We start from the raw sequence: 20,959 nt of genomic DNA on the forward strand, positions 1-20,959 counted from the left end.
TCCCAAGGCTCATATTGAAGTCCCTTGCTTTGTAATTTAGGATAATGACAACTGTTTAGAAGAACAATCCAAACAGACAATTTACAGATAATTCTACAATCTCTGAGGATTCGGGCAAAATTATGGCGAATTTCAAACTTTAAGAAAAAATCGCAATATGGAAACAAAGTTATAAAAATGTCAATACAAAACTATGGCAGTATCTTTCCAGAAAGCTTCGTAAAGTTTTCGTAAGTGAATAGAAGAAATTGAAACTGAAAGATTCAGATAAAAATCTTCTGGAGTCTATACTTACTACATATTATAAAAATAATTACATGTCATAATATCTGTTTTGTAAATCGTATCGGATTTGGATATGTAAAATATAAAGGCCCAGATAGCCTTAGTGATAACGCGCAGCTCTTTAGCAAGACCAAGCTGAGGGTTGTGGGTGCGAATCGCTTCGATCAAGGATCTAAAGAAATTTTCTCGAATTCCCAGGGCATAGAGTACCTGTCATACGATATGCACAAAAACTGGTTAATCGGCAAAGACAGATCTCATTTAATAACTGTGAAAGTGCTCATAAGAACACTTTACTGAGAAGTAGGCTCTGTCCCAGTTGTGACGTAACTTTAGAGAGAAGAAGAAATTGTGACATATAATTTTATAAATTGTGTTTCATATTTTGTCCATCTACGGGGCCCCCTTGATCGAGAGGCCCGGGGCATTTGCCCCCTTGGCACCCCCCAAATCCGGGCCTGGATCACATACATCAATTTTGGAACAGGAAATGGAAATAGAACATCACCTAATATGGCAGCATGGAGCATGGATATGAGGCTGTAAGTTTACATAATAGAAATATAAGTAGTAGAACGCTAGTGGCGCTGTTATCACAAAATAGAATTATTTTATTGTTACTTACTGTTGGAGTTTTTGATTGCTTGTTTAGTGTCATGTTGTAGAGAATGTTTTATTTTGGTCGAAAAAATAGGTTTGACACTTATAGACCCGGTACTCAAGCTGTCAGAGCGTGGCAAACTAGATGTTGGTCACACGAACAGTCTCGACATTAGCGTTCTACAGCTAATGCTTCTACTGTTTACATTGAGCATGATTCAAACAAATAACTCCAAAATTATTTATTTTTTATCTCGTTAGTGGAAGAATTCGGATGACGATAGCTACAACAACTGGGTTTCAAGCAAATGGTAGCTAAATATATCATCCATCCAGGCGACAGGCGGACTGACGAAAACTACAAACCTGATGGTGACGCAAAAACCATCGTTGGTCCCATCAGCCGTAGAAACCCTGCTCAGATTTAAAATTAAACCGATAGTTGGATACATTTTATTCAATAAAATCTATAAAAAGTTTGGGGAAAACTCAATATTTTTGTTCCTTTTCCTTATTTTGGTTAGGGGACGGACCTGGTGTAGTGGTTAGAACACTCGCCTCTCACGCCGAGGACCTGGGATCGAATTCCATCCCCGACATAGTCACTTATGACGTAAAAAGTTATAGTGACGACTTCCTTCGGAAGGGAAGTAAAGCCGTTGGTCCCGAGATGAACTAGCCCAGGGCTAAAAATCTCGTTAATAAAGTCAAACCAACCAACCAATTATTTTGGTTATTTGAGAAGGCTAATCAAAACAAAACATTCCAAATGTGACCATTTGTAACCGCACATAAAATATAAAAGTAAAATCATATGAGTTAAAGTGCATGTATCCTTCTGTTGTGGTTTCATTGCACATAAAACTTAAGAGTAACAGAACATTGGATTCTATCATGCATCATCAATATAGTTCAGAGGCGCGTCCACATTCAAAACCATAGGTAGGATAAACGTTAGCAAAATCTTCATTTCCAAGGAAGTTCAGAAAACTTTCAAATTTATAGAGTCCTTGACAGAAAACTGATTGTGACTGTTTTCATATCAACTTATTTGGCTTTACATCAATTATCTTGATAAAGCCTCGCCAACAATAATTCGCCAATTCACTCGGTTCATGGCCGCTTCTCTCCATCTTCGACTGTGACCCACGCTCTCCAGGTCCTGGTGCACCTGGTCAATCCACCTAGCTCGCTGCGAACCACACCTTCTTGTTCCGATCGGATTCGTAGCGAACACCATCTTTACAGGGTTGTTGTCCGGCATTCTTGCAACATGCCCTGCCCAGCGTATCCTTCCAGCTTTAGCTACCTTCACGATACTGGGTTCGCCGTAGAGTTGAGCGAGCTCGTGGTTCATCCTTCGCCGCCACACGCCGTTCTCCTGTACGCCGCCGAAGATCGTCCTTAGCACTCGGCGTTCGAAAACCCCAAGAGCTTGCAAGTCCTCCTCGAGCATAGTCCACGCCTCGTGCCCATAGAGGACTACCGGTCTTATGAGCGTTTTGTACATCGTGCATTTGGTGCGGGGGTGAATCTTTCTTGACCGCAGTTTCTTCTGGAGCCCATAGTAGGCACGACTTCCGCTGATGATGCGCCTTCGTATTTCCCGACTAACATTGTTGTCAGCCGTCAACAAGGATTCGAGGTAGACGAACTCGTCCACCACCTCGAAGGTATTTCCGTCTATCGTAACACTGCTTCCTAGGCGGGTCCTGTCGCGCTCAGTTCCGCCAACCAGCATGTACTTTGTTTTCGACGCATTCACCATTAGCCCGACTCTTGTTGCTTCGCGTTTTAGGCGGGTGAACAAATCTGCCACCGTTTCAAATTTTCTCCCAATAATATCCATGTCGTCCGCGAAGCAAACAAATTGTCCGGATCTCGTGAAAATCGTGCCTCGACTGTTAAGTCCGACCTTCAAGCGCAATATTGAACAACAGGCACGAAAGTCCATCGCCCTGTCGTAGTCCCCGCCGAGACTCGAACGAACTGGAGTGTTCGCCCAAGATCTTCACGCAGTTTTGCTCTGATCAATCTTGTGAGCTTCCCGGGAAAGCTGTTCTCGTCCATGATTTTCCATAGCTCTACGCGGTCGATACTATCGTATGCCGCCTTGAAATCGATGAACAAATGGTGCGTATGGACCTGGTACTCACGGCATTTCTGGAGGATTTGTTTTCATATCAGTCATTACCATAAGACTGAGAAAGCTTCAAGATTATTGGTATGATCAACTTCATTAGTGATTTATTATATCATGAAAATTTATATCCTTTTCCGAACCACTTTACTTATGACAGACTTGACGAAGGCTAGAACAAACTGCTGCGAAATTTAACAGGTCTAGAAAAAAAAAACTTCAGAGGCTATTACGCGTCTATTTCACAGATTAGTTAGTTTTTTTTTCTCAGATTCCTCGAGATAAAGCTTCAGCATTTCTGCTAGCGTTTTCTTTGGAGATTTCTTCTTGCATATGTACATATGTACATATGCACTTTCTACGGCTTCTTCAGAGATCCCTCCAAAAATTTCTTTTTAGATTCCTTCAATTATTCTACAAGGAAATCTTCCATCGGTGTTTGAATTATGGTGAAAGTAATTCTCAGTAATTCCTCCAGATATTTGGCGACTAACTCTTTCATGGATTGTCCCAGTTGTTACTTAGCAGATTTTCCTAAGATTGCTACAAGAGTTTTTCCAAGAAAATCCAGAAAGGTCCATTCCAGAGTTTTTGAAGCATTTAGTTCAGGATTTTTTTTCCAGAAAGATTGTCACCTTCCCAAAGAAAGGTGGCATGAGACGGAGACAAAATGATATGAAGAGGAAGTAGCGACCTTCGACTCACCTACCAATTTCCTCTAAAAAGGTTCGAACGTGGAACCACCATGAAGTAGACTAATCGAGTCATTCCGTTACAAGAGAAAAGTATAAATTTTACATGCATGAAATGAGTAAATGGGTTTTATTTGTACTTACGTTCTATTTGACGACTTACTAACTAGATGATCTCTTAAACCTAGTGTTGTGTGGCGTCAGTGTCCAAGTGTATCCCACGGCGACAGGAAAGCGAGGATCTGTCCGGACAGAAGGGGGACATCGGCTTCATGCCGATCACTCCGCAGCAGACCTCACCATCAGCCATAGCGGTACAGCGGCGCACTTAAACCACGACGTGATGGCTACCAGGGCCATTGATTTTAGGGTAAAAGAGGAAAGCCTAAATGGAGAGGCATATTGGGGGCACACTTTAGTAATTATCCCATTACTCCTGGGTGAAACTTGGGATTAGTTCTAAACTTCGTTCAAATCTCTTACCGATCTCCAATAATGTTTGGTCAACTAGTCCATCATGATGCTAGTGCATCTCCACGTGAACTAGGTGGACTTTGCTGTCGGAAGGAAGAAATTCATTTTCACAAATCAAGAAGCTCATTTCACCAACCACTTTACCGTTTCTTCACCATACACATGCACTCTACTTAAACTCTTCTTGTCGGTCAGGCTTTCGATATTAATTTGCTAGCTAGACTTGCCTGCTTAGCGATTAACCAACGACTGACTCTATTTGAAATTCAGTGTAGAGATGTACCCTTAGGTAGTATCCATCTCCATCTACATACATGGGTACATGGGTGGCGGTAATTTGCAATGAGAGAGATTATGAGAGAATAGTTTTGGCTAGGGTTTCCGATACCATATTATGGATATAATCTTGGTGTAATCTGGTCTTCTCATGATGATGGAGATCAGGCCTCGCTCCCCATATATTGCGCTCTCGGCTTTAGGTAGCTATATAGATGATAACTCTCATCTCTTAGCGTGATCGTATTGCGGTCTATTTTGGTATGCGACACTGGATCAAGATGAAGGGGTATAATGTTCTGTTGTGTTGTTGTGTCGTGTAGTGGTTGATACATGGTAAGATGACCTATACTTTCATTTTGAACGGTAGACAGTGGGAGCTATACTGATGCTCACGCGATCTACAATTAGTGATGATGTGAAAGTTACAATACCCCCACACCAGACTGCAATATAGAGATCAGATCTCTGTATAGCAGTGGCTTCTTTCTTACCATGAGCAATCCACTCATGCGATCGACAATTGTCGACCTTGTAAAGTAGTGTAGGGTGTCGTCAAGTGTAATCTGTTTTCCCACCTAAAGATCATTCTTGTCTGAGCAAACCTTTGACCTCTCATGCGTATATGGATGTTTATTTGCCAGATAGAAGCATTCGTTTTTACTGGTTCAATTTTTGCTATTATTTTTAATACGAAGGTCAACAACAGTCAGGAACAGATCCATGATCATTCGAAGTTAACTGATGCGCCAATTTAGGACAAACTATGATCACTATTCCAATCTGCTCAGTCAACTGAAGGTTGCACTGGCGTTCATTTGAGGAACATCAACACAAATTCCACATTACAAATAAACAAACATTCATTTCACTTCAAATTTCCCATATTTTCATACTTCACACATAAAAGATTCTCGGACATAACAATTTAACTTGCATACTCGATCTAATTCTACATAAACCCGAACACTCTGCTAATATTACGCGAACACTCGGATGACTAAAATATTCATACCTACACAAACTCTATATTCTCAACTTATCTTAATTCTCGGTATACTTTCGCAAATACTTCATTGATTCAAACTTTCACACAAATTCTTCACTTTTATACTACGCTTAACACTCGTTATACTTTCACAAACGCTTCATTGATTCAAACTTTCGCACAAATACAAATTATTTATTCTTAAATTACGCTAACTCTCGGTGATCACCATTTCCTCGAACATACTATCCACATATCAGTTTCTTAATCATTCAATTACACGCGATTTTCATTCATACGATCTATAACACAATTTCTCAAATACACGACCAAATTTACTTATATTCGTAATACATATTTCTCGAAGTATATCTCACACAATCTATTCAGGAATCAAATCTTGCGCCGCAAACACACCTAAATTTCTGCCTTCTTCATCTTCTAGCTCATATGATGATGCTCCTCTCCTGGCAATTATTTTACATGGGACATATACAGGGCCAAGTTTGGCTGAATAATGATCAACAGCACTTGAAATTTTGAAATTCTTCTTGTAAACTTTTTGGCCGATGTTAAAAGTAGGTGGTAAACCTTTGTGCCTGCTGTCATAATTCTTTTTGTACTTTTCAAACTGTTTTTTATTGTTTTTGATTACTTCTCCATACACGGTGCCCATAGCTTTAGTCCTGCGTTCGATGAATTGATCTGATGAAGGATCAGAAGTGCACCTATCCTGAAGATGGTCACTTCCATCAACAATCGGTTCATAGCCATGCACTAGGAAAAATGGTGTGAATCCCGTAGATGAATGCTTGGTGTTGTTGATCGCAAACTCTATTTCCGGGATCTGAGAATCCCAGATACGATGATCATTTTGACAATAGGTCCGGATGCAGGCTAGAATAACTCTGTTAACCCGCTCAACAGGATTGTTTTGACAATGTCTCCTGCTATTTTTAAAATGATGCACATTGAACTTAGACAACAAATCTTGAAACTTATTAGCCAAAAACGTTACAGCATTGTCTGAAATCAATACTTGTGGAACACCAAATTTCAAAAACCATTCACATTTAATTAACTGAGTCAAACTTTCAACACTAATCTTTTTAACAGGGAACAGACGAACATATTTAGTGAACACATCCAGACAAACCAACAAATCACTGTTTCCTGATTTACTCCGAACAAAACCACTAATATAGTCCATAGCAATCATTTGAAATGGACGCGTAGCATTCTTTTGCTCTCCCATTGGAGGAACACTAGCAATCGTGGAATGCTTCGACTGCTTACAAATGCCACACTTAGATAAAATCCTTTTGACATCAGATTTCATCTTAGGCCAATAATATTTTAATTTTATTCGCTCAAGGGTTTTATCTACTCCAAGATGCATTAGTTTGGCATGTTCTTCTTCCACTAGTTGTGTCATCTTGTCAGGCGGCACAACCACTTTCCATTCCAGTCTGCCCATATCAAGAGATGATCTGGAAGTGACAAACTTGTACAAGTCGCCATTTTCTATTTTAAAATTCTGGTATTTTTCTGGTGCGTTGCTCACTTTATTTTTCAAGTCGTTGTACCATTTTGAAGTCGAGTCATCAAAGATGGCACAAACAGCACGACTTAGGGCATCGCAAACTACGTTGTCCCGTCCTTTTCTGTGCTTGATGGTCATGTCGAATTCTTGTAATTTGACGGACCATCGTGACAACCTTGAACTAGGACGCCACTTAGAATTGCAGATGAACGTGACTGCAGAGCAATCAGTTATCAGCGTGAAGTGAGCACCCTCTACATAACATCTGAAATGTTCGATTGCTTCGAGAGCAGCTAAGCCTTCTTTGTCGGTGGGCCCATACTTCTTTTCACAAGAGCTCAGCTTTCGTGAAAAGTAGGCAATAATGTGTTCTTTACCATCCAACACCTGCGTCAGTATGCCAGCTATTGCTACATCACTAGCGTCGGTTTGAATGGTAAATTCTTTTGTCCAGTCTGGGTTGGCTAAGACCGGCTCCGAAATCAAACATTCTTTCAGTTTGATAAATGCCTGTTCGGCCTTATCATTCCACCTAATCTTCTTTGGCTTACCTTTCAATAAGTCAGAGATAGGGGCTGATATACCGCTAAAATTCGGGATGAAGTTGCGGTAGTATCCCGCCATCCCTAAGAATCTGCGAATCTCCTTTGGAGTTTGCGGTCGAGCAAACTTGGAGATCGCAGTAACTCTTTCAGGGTTCGGCTGGTAGCCGTTCTCTGAAAGAATAAATCCTAAATATTTTATTCTTTTCAGGCAAAATTTACACTTGGCCAAATTTACGGAAAGGTTCGCTTCTCGTAAGCAATCAGCGACAATTTTGAGATATTTTATGTGGTCCTTGAATGTTCTAGTTGCAATTATAATATCGTCAAGATACGAAAATATGAATGGCTCATAGAGCCCTTCTTTCAAAACTCTGTCAAGGATACGAGACATAGTGGCACTGCTGTTGATTAACCCAAAAGGTAATCTTTTGTATTGAAAAAGTCCCCTGCCAATGATTTTAAAACTGGTGTATTTCTTAGAGTCTTCCGCAAGCTTGACCTGTAGAAACGATTCCTTCAAATCCAAAACTGAAAAATATCGATTTTTGCCTAGATTGTTTAAAATTCTCATTGAGCTCGCTAGAGGATATGCGTCTCTAACGGTTTTGGCATTTAATTTACGAGCATCTAAGCAAAGTCTCATATCACCATTTTCTTTGGTAACTGGTACTACTTGCAAGGCCCAATTTGAGTTTGAGGGCTCAATGATGTCTAAGTCTAATAATCTATTTATTTCTTCATTCACTTTCTTTTGAATTGTTGGAGACCATGGATGGGGATTCAAGTGAATGGCATTGTTATCTGTGAGCTCAATGCTATGCTCCATGACATTGCAAGCTTCTAGAGTGCCAGGCTCTGATGTTTTGAAAGAACTTTTAACGGATTCTAGTAATTCAGTCTCTTCCGCGTTGAGAACGTGAGAAGTTGGCTGAATTTCATTGCTTAACTCAATATTACAGGTTACCAGATTACCAATGATTTCAATGTCTTCAAAAGTCAGCTTGATATTGAATAGTTTGAAAAAATCCATTCCTAGAATACAACGAGTTCCAAGCTCAGGTACTACTAAGCAAGGTAATATTCTCGTTGAGTGATTCACAGTAAATGGGACGTCTACAAATCCTTTAATTTGCATCGGTTCACCACTGGCAGTTGAAATTTTGAGGTCTTTGTTCAGATCTTGAATTTGCAGAAAGCTAGTTAAATTTCCAAAGTGTTCTCCAACTAATGACACACTACTCCCACTATCCAATAATCCATGCAACTGAAATCCTAAAACACTAAATTTCAAAAAATATCTAGCATCGTTATTTAAATTCACAAAAACGGTTTCAACTTGACGAAAATAACCAAAATAATTTATTGAATCATCTTTTTCTTGTTTCTCATCGGTACAATCTGTATTCTGAAATTCGGAAACAATTTGCTGAAAAACATTTACGGTTTTTGGATCACGGTGAAAACCTGGAGGAATTTCTGAGGTTGGGGAAATCACCTCCTTCAATCTCCCCTTCTCTGGTTTTTTGCCTCACAGAATGGACATTCCTCGTAATGAAATTCCGGAAGTCCACATATGCAGCAAAATACATTGCGCCTTGAGAAACATTTCGTGAAATGATGACCAAATTTCCGACAATTAAAGCAAATTCTACGATCAGGAACTTTATAGTGCCTCAGAATATCATTTAACGATAACTCTCTCCATCCACAATCTGGTTGGTATTCTTGCTGAATATTTTGATTATTGTTGTTATTAGAATTGTTCCTTGGTCTATTGCTTTGTGGAATAAAATTTTGATTTGAGCTGCTTTGGTTATTTCTACTATTACTTTGATTATGTTGTTGAATTCGTTGTTGATTGGATTGATTACTATTGCTTGATTGGGGTCTAACAATGGAATTAAAATTTGCTCTGGGATTGCTACTGAAATTGATTTCATTAATTTTTTGATTTTCGAATGAGAGAACGAATTTATTCATGATTGATTCGTTGTTGTTATCAATTCGAGTGCATAGTTGTTCAAGAGTGTGTAAATCTTTCACGTCCACTAAGGCCAATCGGTCTCGGTAGATGGGCCTCATTGTGTGCCACATTATGTCGAATTTGTCTTCTTCGGACATTGGAGTGGTTCTGCACAAAAAGAACTGTTCCATGCGAACCAAAAAGTTCGAAAATAATTCTGTTTTCGCCTGAAACATTGAGAATGAACGCACTTTTATGTAGTGGTCAATGTTACTTGGCAAAAACTGGTGTCTCAAGGCTTGGATGAAATAATCCCAGTTTTTGTTGCGTAAAATCGGCCATTTTGCAACAAACCAGTCTTGAGCAGGTCCTACTAAGAGAAAGTGGGCTGATTCAAACAATTCTTCTTTCGACATCTTCTCAGAGTGCGCAAAAAATTCAACTCTTCGAAGGAAAAGATTCAAACCAATTCCATTGTCATTTCCTGCGTACTTAATCGGCCATTGTGAAACCGGAAGCGATTTTCTGCTGTTTGAGCTGCTATTCGGAAGGTTGAAAAATAGGGGATTGTTCGACAAAGCCGGATTTGAAAACTGAGAAGTAATGTTGAAACCTGGTGGAAGAAATTCAACCGAATCCTTCTGGCCTTCAACTAAAATCACTTCAGGATTGAAGTTCAAATCTAAATCAGGAGCACCATTTTGTTCCTGAACTACCGACGAAATCTTCTTCTTAGTACCCGTGTACTTTTCACCTGCTATCATTGGTTCGCGAATAGTATCCAAATCTTCACCGTGCATTACTTTTTCACGTTGCATTGCCGGCGGCGGCGGGGGAGGAATGGTTTGCCTCTCATTATCCGGATTTTTCTCGCGCTCGCGTTTGTCCCGTTGATTTTCCATAACCGAATCCGCAGTTTGCTTCGCTTTATTCTCATAAACTTCGTTTAATCTATCCCGAAATGTGGGAGAGATTGTGAGTCTACGAACTTGCCGCTGACTCATTTTATTAATGTTCATTACCGGACTAGCTTCACCGTCAAAATCAGTTAAATTATCCACGATATCTTCACTTTCAATGCTATACGCCATTAGTGTCCTTTTCACTTCTATTTCACTTTTCTTCTATTCAATTAACGAAATAATTACTTTGAGATCGATAAAATGATTATTTGGAGATCGGCTACTCAATTCAATTATCCTAAAATCAATAAGCGTGTTAATTATGTAAATGTTGGGAAATTCAGTAAAATTCAGTAATATTAATTTGATTTTATGAGAAACATGTGGAATTCAAGGAGAAAGTTCAAATTATTGATAATATGCAGCTTAATTCAAATATTGTTGCAACTCAGGTTGCTTAAACAGATATATTTTTTTGACATATTTACAACTTCTTGCGGAAATTCAGAGAAAAATGCAAGAGTTCCAGCTCTAATGTCCAAGTAAAATTAAAATATATAAATTATAAATTCCATAAAAAATCCAGAAAGATTAATACTAAATTACTATATACATATTTACAAAAGCATATATACAAAAGCCATCCACCATTGCACATGAAAAATCAGAAATTGCTTTATTATAAGCGAATGACTCCATGATAGAAAAACTTCGTCAAAATGGTTATCCACTGTACAGTAACATTTACGTTGGGCGCCATTTGTCACCTTCCCAAAGAAAGGTGGCATGAGACGGAGACAAAATGATATGAAGAGGAAGTAGCGACCTTCGACTCACCTACCAATTTCCTCTAAAAAGGTTCGAACGTGGAACCACCATGAAGTAGACTAATCGAGTCATTCCGTTACAAGAGAAAAGTATAAATTTTACATGCATGAAATGAGTAAATGGGTTTTATTTGTACTTACGTTCTATTTGACGACTTACTAACTAGATGATCTCTTAAACCTAGTGTTGTGTGGCGTCAGTGTCCAAGTGTATCCCACGGCGACAGGAAAGCGAGGATCTGTCCGGACAGAAGGGGGACATCGGCTTCATGCCGATCACTCCGCAGCAGACCTCACCATCAGCCATAGCGGTACAGCGGCGCACTTAAACCACGACGTGATGGCTACCAGGGCCATTGATTTTAGGGTAAAAGAGGAAAGCCTAAATGGAGAGGCATATTGGGGGCACACTTTAGTAATTATCCCATTACTCCTGGGTGAAACTTGGGATTAGTTCTAAACTTCGTTCAAATCTCTTACCGATCTCCAATAATGTTTGGTCAACTAGTCCATCATGATGCTAGTGCATCTCCACGTGAACTAGGTGGACTTTGCTGTCGGAAGGAAGAAATTCATTTTCACAAATCAAGAAGCTCATTTCACCAACCACTTTACCGTTTCTTCACCATACACATGCACTCTACTTAAACTCTTCTTGTCGGTCAGGCTTTCGATATTAATTTGCTAGCTAGACTTGCCTGCTTAGCGATTAACCAACGACTGACTCTATTTGAAATTCAGTGTAGAGATGTACCCTTAGGTAGTATCCATCTCCATCTACATACATGGGTACATGGGTGGCGGTAATTTGCAATGAGAGAGATTATGAGAGAATAGTTTTGGCTAGGGTTTCCGATACCATATTATGGATATAATCTTGGTGTAATCTGGTCTTCTCATGATGATGGAGATCAGGCCTCGCTCCCCATATATTGCGCTCTCGGCTTTAGGTAGCTATATAGATGATAACTCTCATCTCTTAGCGTGATCGTATTGCGGTCTATTTTGGTATGCGACACTGGATCAAGATGAAGGGGTATAATGTTCTGTTGTGTTGTTGTGTCGTGTAGTGGTTGATACATGGTAAGATGACCTATACTTTCATTTTGAACGGTAGACAGTGGGAGCTATACTGATGCTCACGCGATCTACAATTAGTGATGATGTGAAAGTTACAAGATCTCCACGAATTCCAACACCAGTTTCTCTAGTTATTGTTCCTGGCATTTTCGTTTGATTGCCTACAATAACTCATCCACATTCACACAGGAATTTCTGTACTAATTCAAAGTTTTATCCTACATACCTTCCAAATAATTTCTTATCTAAAATCTCACTGAATATTTCGTATAATTTATTTATTAAGGATTTGACACCATATAGTACTTCTGTAATCATTCCAATAATTCCTCCGCTCTGTCCTACACAAATTTCTCTAAGAAACCCTTCCGATAGTTTTCAAGGAATTCCTGTAGGATAGAACTTGAGGAGTTCCTCCAAGATTTCCTCGAGAGTCTAGAAGTTCTCACAACCTTGTGGGGGTTATTCAAGGGTTACTCTAGAACTAAATCAGGATTCATCAGATATTACTTAAGGATTTATATTTGGAATTCATCCGGAGTTATATAAAAAATCTATTTATTTCTGAAAAAAAAAATCATGACGCTTTCCTGGAGGCGTGAAATTTAACCGAATTATTTTTACAGGTTTTGGAAATTTCTCAAAAGTTTCGTGGAAGATTTTCCGAAGGAATCATAAAGCAATTTTGAGCGACAAAAAAATGCCTGGATAAAATACTGTTAGAATTCTTGCAAATGTTCTAAGCGATAATCTTGGAAGAAGTTCTAGATTAAAGGATGGTTGAATCATTGAATAAATTCTTGGATGACTTTCTTGAAAAAAAAAAAACTGAAGAATCTTTGGAGGAAATCGTGATGAAATATCTAAGGTAATTACTGTAGCTATCTTCAGTAGGTTTCCTCTTTTCCTAAAACGAGATTTAAGGATCCTTAGAAATTCCATAAAAATCACGAAATGAAACGAGGAAATCTTTGGGCAAATACTTCTACTTGAATCAGTTCCTGGAGGAAATAATGTAGAAATTCATACAGAAATACAAACAGTAATACGTCGTAATGTCATGAGAAATTCCCGAAAAAGTATTTTTCAAATATTCTCAGAGAAATGTCTGGTAAGAATAACAATCTTATCTCCAGGTTCCTATTAGGTTTCTTTTGGTTATCTTGGTTCGTTATTAGTCCTTTTTTGATCTCTTTTTGATGCATGTATGGTCCCTTTTTTAATGCAAGTTGTCTCGAAAGTTTCTATTCTCAAGACACTTAGTCGTCATAGGAAAATATGCTGAATACTGATATCAACTCAATTTGATTTACGATTGAATTCGGCACCGCTCAAACGTCAAATTAGTATACTCGTGCATTGATCCATAGCCAGCAATACTACACTAGTTCTGTGTATAACAAGCGAGCTTTGTTTAAGACGCGTATACTCAGTACACGATGGTACCGGTCTTGGGTTAATCCATAAATTGTTCTAACGATTCTTTATGAATTGCTTGATTGTTCTCCCTGCAATCCAGTAATTCGTCAAGAAATACTTCTAAAAATACTGATGGCAATTTATCCAAGAACATCTACGACTGGCAAATTCTGTAGAAATGATGTTACTTCGTGTTGAATCATGGGTAGGACAATCCTTTGACTGTCCTACCCGGGTATTTTTGTGCGTAGGATATGTCCTACCTGTCCTACCCACTTCCCGCGCCACTGATATAGTTTATGTGCAAAGCTTGATTGCAAATATCTATGTGCGCATCACATGAGGATTATTCTCAGTATAGGAGGCTTGATAGAAACTCCTATGTGATGCAAAGATGAGGCGATTTTGCCGTTTTTCTGAGGAATAAAAACTGAACTCAAAAATTTCAACACAGATCCTCAAGCGATTTGAGTGAATATGCAAAACTAAATGTGAGGATTTTTTCTATTACTTTCTCTCTCTTGTTGCGATGCTCACCTTTATTCACGCTTCAAAAGCACTCTTGAGTGTCCCGCCCGTACAAGGCAATGTGATGGATTTTACTTAGGTGGCGCAGATCATTGAAGCTTGCCACTAGTTCTCTCTTTCATTCTCCCGCTGTTCTTATGCAGCGCAACGCAAATAGTGACGTCACTATTTGCGTTGCGCTGCATAAGAACAGCGGGAGAATGAAAGAGAGAACTAGTGGCAAGCTTCAATGATCTGCGCCACCTTGGTAAAATCTAGAAATCCTTTATAAGATATATTATATAAAGGATCACTAGTAAAATCCATCACATTGCGTACAAGGCACTCCTCGGGGAGTTGTGATGGAATTTTACTCTGTTGTATTCAAGGCGGGTTCAGCCATGGCTACAGAGTTCAATGAACCAGCCTTGATTGTCTTTTTCGTTGACTCTCTGCTTAGCATTTTTTCGCTCCCTCGCTAAGAGGCAAAAGCAGCATGCTGCTCTAGAGTATGTCACCGAGATCTGATGATGTTGAAGAGTATTATCAAGCCTGGGTGTAGCTCATCTGAGCATCTTTCAAGTAGCATTGGCAGCTGACAAACAGCTTATTCCGCTAAAATTCACTTTATACAGCTCATTTCTGCTGATACTGTTATTCACCTACCAATGCTTCTTGGGCTGTTCTTTATGCCACTCTGTTTTATTTTGTCGATTTCGTGCGCTTTTTGAATAGCGTCTAAAAGCCGTTGATTTCAGCAGTGATATAGAACAACACTCTTTTTTCATAACATTTAGATAGACATACTAAAGACAAATTAAAGACCTTCATGTCCCTTGCAAATGCCCAACATTTTGTGGCTCAATAGGTAATCTAGAATGCCGTGAAAAGTGTACTGCGATGTGTCAAACTTGGGTACCTTTTGCACTACCGAGGGACCAAATGCAGTACTAGAAGTGGTATCCAATCTGAGCCCGAGTGCGACGGACCTGGACATACGGTGTTTTCGGGAAAATTGTAACGGGTATTCAATGAAAAATAAAAAAAATCAGTCATATAGTAAAACATATTTTTTTCAGCGAATTCATTTTTTTTTTATTAAAAACGTAATGATTATTCTTAAAAAACGTTGATGAATATTGGAGAACGGGCCCTGTACGACGCAATTTATTCGCGATGGTCTCACAAGAGCGGTGGACGGCAATGACGTATATCTTCGGCATTGGCAGACCAAGCAGTTGACCACGAGGATCCGGAAGATAGACCAAATAAATTCCACAAGCTCTGCGTGCGTGTGTAGAATACATGAGAAGAATGGATATGGGTTAAGGGTCAATCACAATGCAACGGCAAAACGGCAACACCAACTTGAATGACATTTCAATGTTTTGATCAATGTCGACTCAATCAGTTTCAACATGGATTTGACAAGTAGAGTGTAGACCAAAATGGGCTTGCCGTTTTGCCGTTGTACCGTGCTGCCGTTCACATTGTGTTTGGAGCTTTATGAAAGGGTCTGCGTGATCTATGGGAATTTGGATTCGAAATTTGTTACCGTCTGAGTTATTGGGTCACCAAGTGGCTCGGTAGATTAGTTGGTAAAGCGCTCGTCTAGCGTCGTCCTGGGTTCGAATCCTAGCTGAGCACGTGGATTTTTCCATAATTTCACCCATAATTTATCCATATTTGCCATGCGTAATGAGTTAAAATTTTCATTGCTTACTGTTTTTCTCTGCTTACTTTAAAAGCATATTGAGTACAATCCAACCACTTCTAATAGATACTAGTTGGAGGAAAGATATAAGATTTGCACTGAGGATGAAGGTTATAGTTTTTAAACATAACATGCAATCTCGTCTTTTGATTACTACGTTGTAGTTTATGTTTAAATGCATATTTATTAGTACATTTTGGATAAGTTAAACAATATTTTCCCATAGCCCTTACATAACTACCCGATGCTTAAGGATCCACTCTCCAACCATAAATCCCATCTGAGCCGCTGACCGAAGCACGAAAGCATGTTCGATCTTTCTGGTGCACAGTTCTGCATCTGCGTCCGGAACCTTCTGCCTCAGTTCTTTGTAGTATTTCACCGGTACCCACCCGTCCGTGGTTCCGTAGTAGAACTTTAGCCGATGTTTATTCTGCTCGATTGTATTCAAATCCAAATTTCGCACCTTCTCCATTTCATCCAGGGCCATGAACCAGACCTTGTCTATCACAGCTGGATTGGTGTATTTTAGTGCAGTTCCAAGATAGTGTTTGGGAGTTCCCGTTACGAGGAAGTAGCAGTAAATTATCCACACCTTGATGATGGTAGGAAGCAATGCGAAGCATCGATAGAACCACTGGACTACGCGATATATCGGATTGATAATCTTGGTCAGAATGAAACCATTTCGGGCATCTGCCATTCGTTCAATAGTAGGGAACAGGAAATAGCAGTGTTGAATGCGCTCGCTAATGTCCGGAATTTTAAGCAGTTCCAAAGCTAGGTAACATCCAATGGAATGTCCAATTAGGTGAATTTTCACGTCGGCCGGAACATACTTTCGTATGAAATCGATTTTATGCTGCAATTGACCCTGGAGGTTGTACAGATGTTCGTTCTTCTCGATTGGTGGCACGGGCTTCTTGTATGGGCTATCCCTAGCTTCGTCATGTCCGGCATGACCTATTGGTGAGGGCACATGGAATTATAAGATTGTTGTTCAAAGGTCACAACAGCATTAGAACTAAACTTACCGATAACCCACACTGGCATCTCTTTGTTAAGACATTCGTGCACCGTAGAAAGGAACTTGGTGTAGAAGCCGGGCAAGCCTGGATTTCCGGTGATGCAGAGGACAATCTCCTTATGATCTCCCAGTGATTCTTCGATCCACTTGCCCCACGTCAGGATGTGGGTTGGGACGTTTCCGACTACCGGGTACGATTCTTGCATATTTAATTAACACTGCTTCTCTACAATATGATTAATATCTTAACAAAATTACCAGAGTACGTGTGCAAGACTGCAAAACAACGGTATTTAAATCTTCGATGACTGACAGATGCATTTGAGTGCATCTGCAGTGCGTCAGCTGATTGCTGGCAAAAGGACATCGATTCTACCTGGCCATTGTTTTGTCACTGGACTTGGAGTAGAAAATTATTGGAGTGCAAACCTGAAATGTAAAATTTTGTCGTAGTTGGGACCAGGGTGGTCCAGAGAAACCGACAAGCAGAGGGGTCGCTGAAACTGATGCCGTTCTCGCAATGTTCCATGGAATACTGTGTGTGTTGTGTTACCGCTTCAATCGGCTGTTGTTTTCAATAACGCTCTTCGGAATTGTCTAATTTGTTGTGTAAATTGGCACCTTAAATCTTCCAAAGCTACTGTGGAAGCGCGGGTCTTGTGAAACTACATCATCGTTACCGAAAAATTGCGAGTTGATCACCGTTTGCGAATTATTAGATAAAATACACAGTTCCAGATTACTCACCATGGATTGCAAAAAGTGTCGCCTTTCAGTGAGAACAAAAGACCAGCCGTATCTCTACTGCAATGGTCTATGTGCTGCAATATACCATGCAACCTGCGCAGAATTGAACGAAGTTGAGTTGGCTGCCGTATCGCCTCCTAACAAGAACAGTGTTTTTGGCTGTGCGACGAATGTTTGACCGAGTTCGTTCGATGGAGGAAAGAAAGATGTGAGAAGGAATTTGAACCAATCGCCGCAGCTAGCTTAGAGCCTGAATGCGTTCTGCAACGTGATGTTAATGAACTCAAAAACAAAGTTGAATCCATTCTCTCGGTGCTTGCTTCGTACACAACTTGCCATGCGGATTCCCTGATTCGACACTCGACTCCTAATTCATCGCAGCAGACTGGTTGCGAATCTAAAAAGACAAACCTAACCAGTGGAGCATCATTTGTATCTGATACTGTAAATCGGCTACCGGACTCAGTGGACGAAGATGAGAGTTTTAGCTTACTGCTATCCAACATCGATGGAAGCGTTTCGGAGGAAGACGTTCAACGAATGGTTTGTCGAAGTTTAGGCGCACGTAACAATGAGTGTAAAAACGTAAGGAAGTTAGTTCCGCGATGGGTTGACTGCAGTACTCTGGATTTCGTCTCCTTCAAAATCGTCTTAGATCGCAAGTGGAAGTCTGCGGCAATGATGTCGTCTACATGGCCGAACAATATTAAGTTCCAAGAATTCAAAAAACGATTATGTACATGGAAACCCGACGCTGTGTAATTTGATCCAAATAGTATGATAGTGTAAATGTATGATAGTGATTCCTCGTTTGTATTATGTTGTTAAAGTCCATAATTTTGTATTAGCGTAATGTTCAAATGTTAGATGTAGTTGTATGAAAAAAGTAACTAGCGTAAATATTGTCTGTATTGAAATGAGTATACTATTAGTTAAGAATATTCAATTAGACTCAAAAAGTCCGTTGAATTGAACACCAATAATAATATAAATTAGATTAGTTCATTTAAAATAAAAATAAAAACAAATAAATTGCCATACAAGCTGCCAAACTTGCATGCAAGATCGTCACTAGCATTAGAAATTTATTAGCGTGTACAACTGACAAAATGTCAAAACTTGTCGTAGTTGTGACTGAGCAGGTGTCGGACTGACGCAGTTGCCTCTTGCCTGGAGCAGAAGCATCAACAAAAGCTACAAAACTCGGACGAAAATCGAACTAATTTTACTGTTTTTAGATCCCTAGTTTAGTGAAGTGCTACACCGGAATAGTGGAATTATGAATGACCATTCGAAACATTCGGTCGAAGTGAAAACCGAGAAGCAAGATGATCGTTCCGCCGGAAGTGGAAATGGTGGTGGAGGTGGCGGATCACAAGAGGCAACCCGCCAGGACAGCATCGAGAGGATTTTGCAGCGGAAGCAAAGGGTTTACCAGCTGCCGAAAAATCAGAAGCTGACCAAGCTGTCGATGTATTCGGCCTGTCAAGGAACGGAGTGCCGGTGCACGGGCTGGAAGACCCCGGAGGAGAATCGACACAAGGATGTCGAAGTGGATTACTGTCCCAACTTCAAGGAGGAATGCCGGAATCCGAACTGCAAGCATCCCCTCGATATGCACATTGCCCATTTGGGAGAGATCAGCGAGGACCAGATTAATGAACTGTTGGGAGCGATCGTCGATGTGGAGAATCTTTATATGAGTATGCTGCGGGAGACCGACACCGACACGAAGAAAGTCTATGCGTACCTTTTTCGGGTAAGTTCCATTTTTATCAGGTCTCAGACTTGGTCACTTTTTCAGGGCTGGTGGCAGGTATCTTTTTAGAGACTTGGTAGTTATTTTAATGCTAGTCTTCTCTAGTCCTAGTCTCTAGTTCCCTAGTCCCTAGCCTTCCTAAAGTCAGAGTCTTCAGAGATTATTACGCCAGTATTCCACAGGTTGTATAGACATTTTTATCTCAGCTTCGGGAATTCGTCTAGCGATTAAACCCTAAGTACCATTGGTTGTATTCTTTATTGTACAAAATAATTGAAGAATTAAGTAATCGTTAGCTTATAATCCGTTCTTTAAAAAAAAAAATTGAAATTTTGTAAACATACAATTTTAATTGTTATTTTTTACCTACGCTGTAAAGCTAGTGCTACTACAGGAACAGAAATTAGAAATAATGCTACAGCTAATGCTCGATAACTGGGTGCTATTTAACTGGGCTGCTTTTTAACTGGGTGCTCGCTAACTGGACTGTAGTTCAGTTAAAAGACAGTTAAACGTCAAAAACTTTCACCATCCCGTAACTGACGAGGGGCGTGCAAATGTAAAATAAGGTTTCGGCACTATTTTTTTAATTGTAAATTTGTCTTTTTTCATTTAGATTTAAATTTTTTTTTTCAATTCAATGTGCAATATGTCGAAATGAGAAATAAATCACAAATAGTTATTATTGCTTTGTTCTTAACTGGTTTATAGATATTTATACAAAATTCATGTGTGTACTTTAGAAAATTCATTTAAAAAAAAAATCGCTGCACTGGATCTACAAAGCTCGCTTGCGCCATTCGTTTTCGATCAGCTTTGTTCTCAATGACTTCAAGCGGCTTACATCGGCAGCATCAGGAACGAAAACTGTTTAATTCACCTCAAAATTTACAAGACGGTACGATTAAAACGCGAATTCAATGACGGAATGACACGAACACGACGCGATTCCAAAACCGAATGACGCCAACCAAAACTTTGCATCTAAGTCTCCCTCGATTTTTATTTGAATGTGTGTGTGCGTTGGAATGGCAGTCCAGTTATCGAGCACTGCTCGCTAACTGGAAGGTTCTCTCAGCCCAGTTATCGAGCATAAGCTGTACTATAGGCTAATGTGTTCCTATAATGGCACAAGCGATATTATGTACAAAAATATGAGTTTTTGTAGTTTTCATATTTTTTCCACAAAACCAAAATGAAAAACTTTTAGATAACATAAAAATAATGTCGCTGGCTTTATTTTACGATTTTATACAAATATTTTTGCTGCGACTGTTGTTGCACCAACCCTGAAATGTATTGATCGTGGAATGTTGCACCGAAATTTAACTATTTGTGATGATTTAAAATAATCACTGTTTCAGTACACTTTGAAGACAAATTGAGGAAAAAAAAAACAAGAAAAATTATTTAAACATGACGATAAATGGTGGGTTTATATATTTTTTCTCATAGCCCTTAAATTTTTTGG

The 20,959-nt window shown here is 39.5% G+C and overlaps 2 protein-coding genes and 1 long non-coding RNA gene across 4 annotated transcripts in view; 2 read left to right on the top strand and 1 right to left on the bottom strand.

Annotated features, from left to right (window-relative positions):
• Positions 1 to 617: 617 nt before the first annotated feature.
• On the top strand, positions 618 to 1,378 carry LOC110677847. Its single transcript, XR_002501239.1, has 2 exons — positions 618 to 827; positions 1,147 to 1,378. It is a non-coding gene; the product is annotated as an uncharacterized LOC110677847 (long non-coding RNA).
• Positions 1,379 to 16,097: 14,719 nt separating this feature from the next.
• Positions 16,098 to 17,355, bottom strand: LOC5577346 (lipid droplet-associated hydrolase). 2 transcript variants are annotated; one of them, XM_021851418.1, is made up of 3 exons: positions 17,241 to 17,355; positions 16,990 to 17,166; positions 16,098 to 16,918 (listed from the first exon to the last, which is right to left on the bottom strand). In XM_021851418.1, exons 1-3 carry the CDS (start codon positions 17,347 to 17,349, stop codon positions 16,185 to 16,187), a joined length of 1,020 nt encoding a protein of 339 aa, XP_021707110.1. In that variant the 5' UTR covers positions 17,350 to 17,355; the 3' UTR covers positions 16,098 to 16,184. The 2 variants fall into 2 exon arrangements, with proteins under 2 accessions (XP_021707110.1, XP_001656423.1); XM_001656373.2 differs by having other exon boundaries at positions 16,990 to 17,319.
• Positions 17,356 to 18,862: 1,507 nt separating this feature from the next.
• The window catches only part of LOC5577348 (histone acetyltransferase KAT2A), a 50,064-nt gene continuing 47,967 nt past the window's right edge, over positions 18,863 to 20,959 (top strand). Inside the window, exon 1 of the mRNA XM_001656374.2 lies at positions 18,863 to 19,488. Coding sequence (XP_001656424.1) covers positions 19,009 to 19,488 — 480 coding nt within the window. The 5' untranslated portion in view covers positions 18,863 to 19,008. The remainder of the gene's footprint in view (positions 19,489 to 20,959) is intronic.

This window comes from Aedes aegypti, chromosome 3 (genome assembly GCF_002204515.2).
Source record: "Aedes aegypti strain LVP_AGWG chromosome 3, AaegL5.0 Primary Assembly, whole genome shotgun sequence".
NCBI lineage: Eukaryota > Metazoa > Arthropoda > Insecta > Diptera > Culicidae > Aedes > Aedes aegypti.

Excerpts from the sequence above, each read along its gene's own strand:
- LOC5577346 (XM_021851418.1), bottom strand. The coding sequence starts at position 17,349 with ATGTCCTTTTGCCAGCAATCAGCTGACGCACTGCAGATGCACTCAAAT. Across the intron at positions 17,167-17,240 it reads AGTCTTGCACACGTACTCTG|TCGGAAACGTCCCAACCCAC; the intron begins GTAATTTTGTTA and ends CGTACCCGGTAG. Across the intron at positions 16,919-16,989 it reads GATGCCAGTGTGGGTTATCG|GTCATGCCGGACATGACGAA; the intron begins GTAAGTTTAGTT and ends CCTCACCAATAG.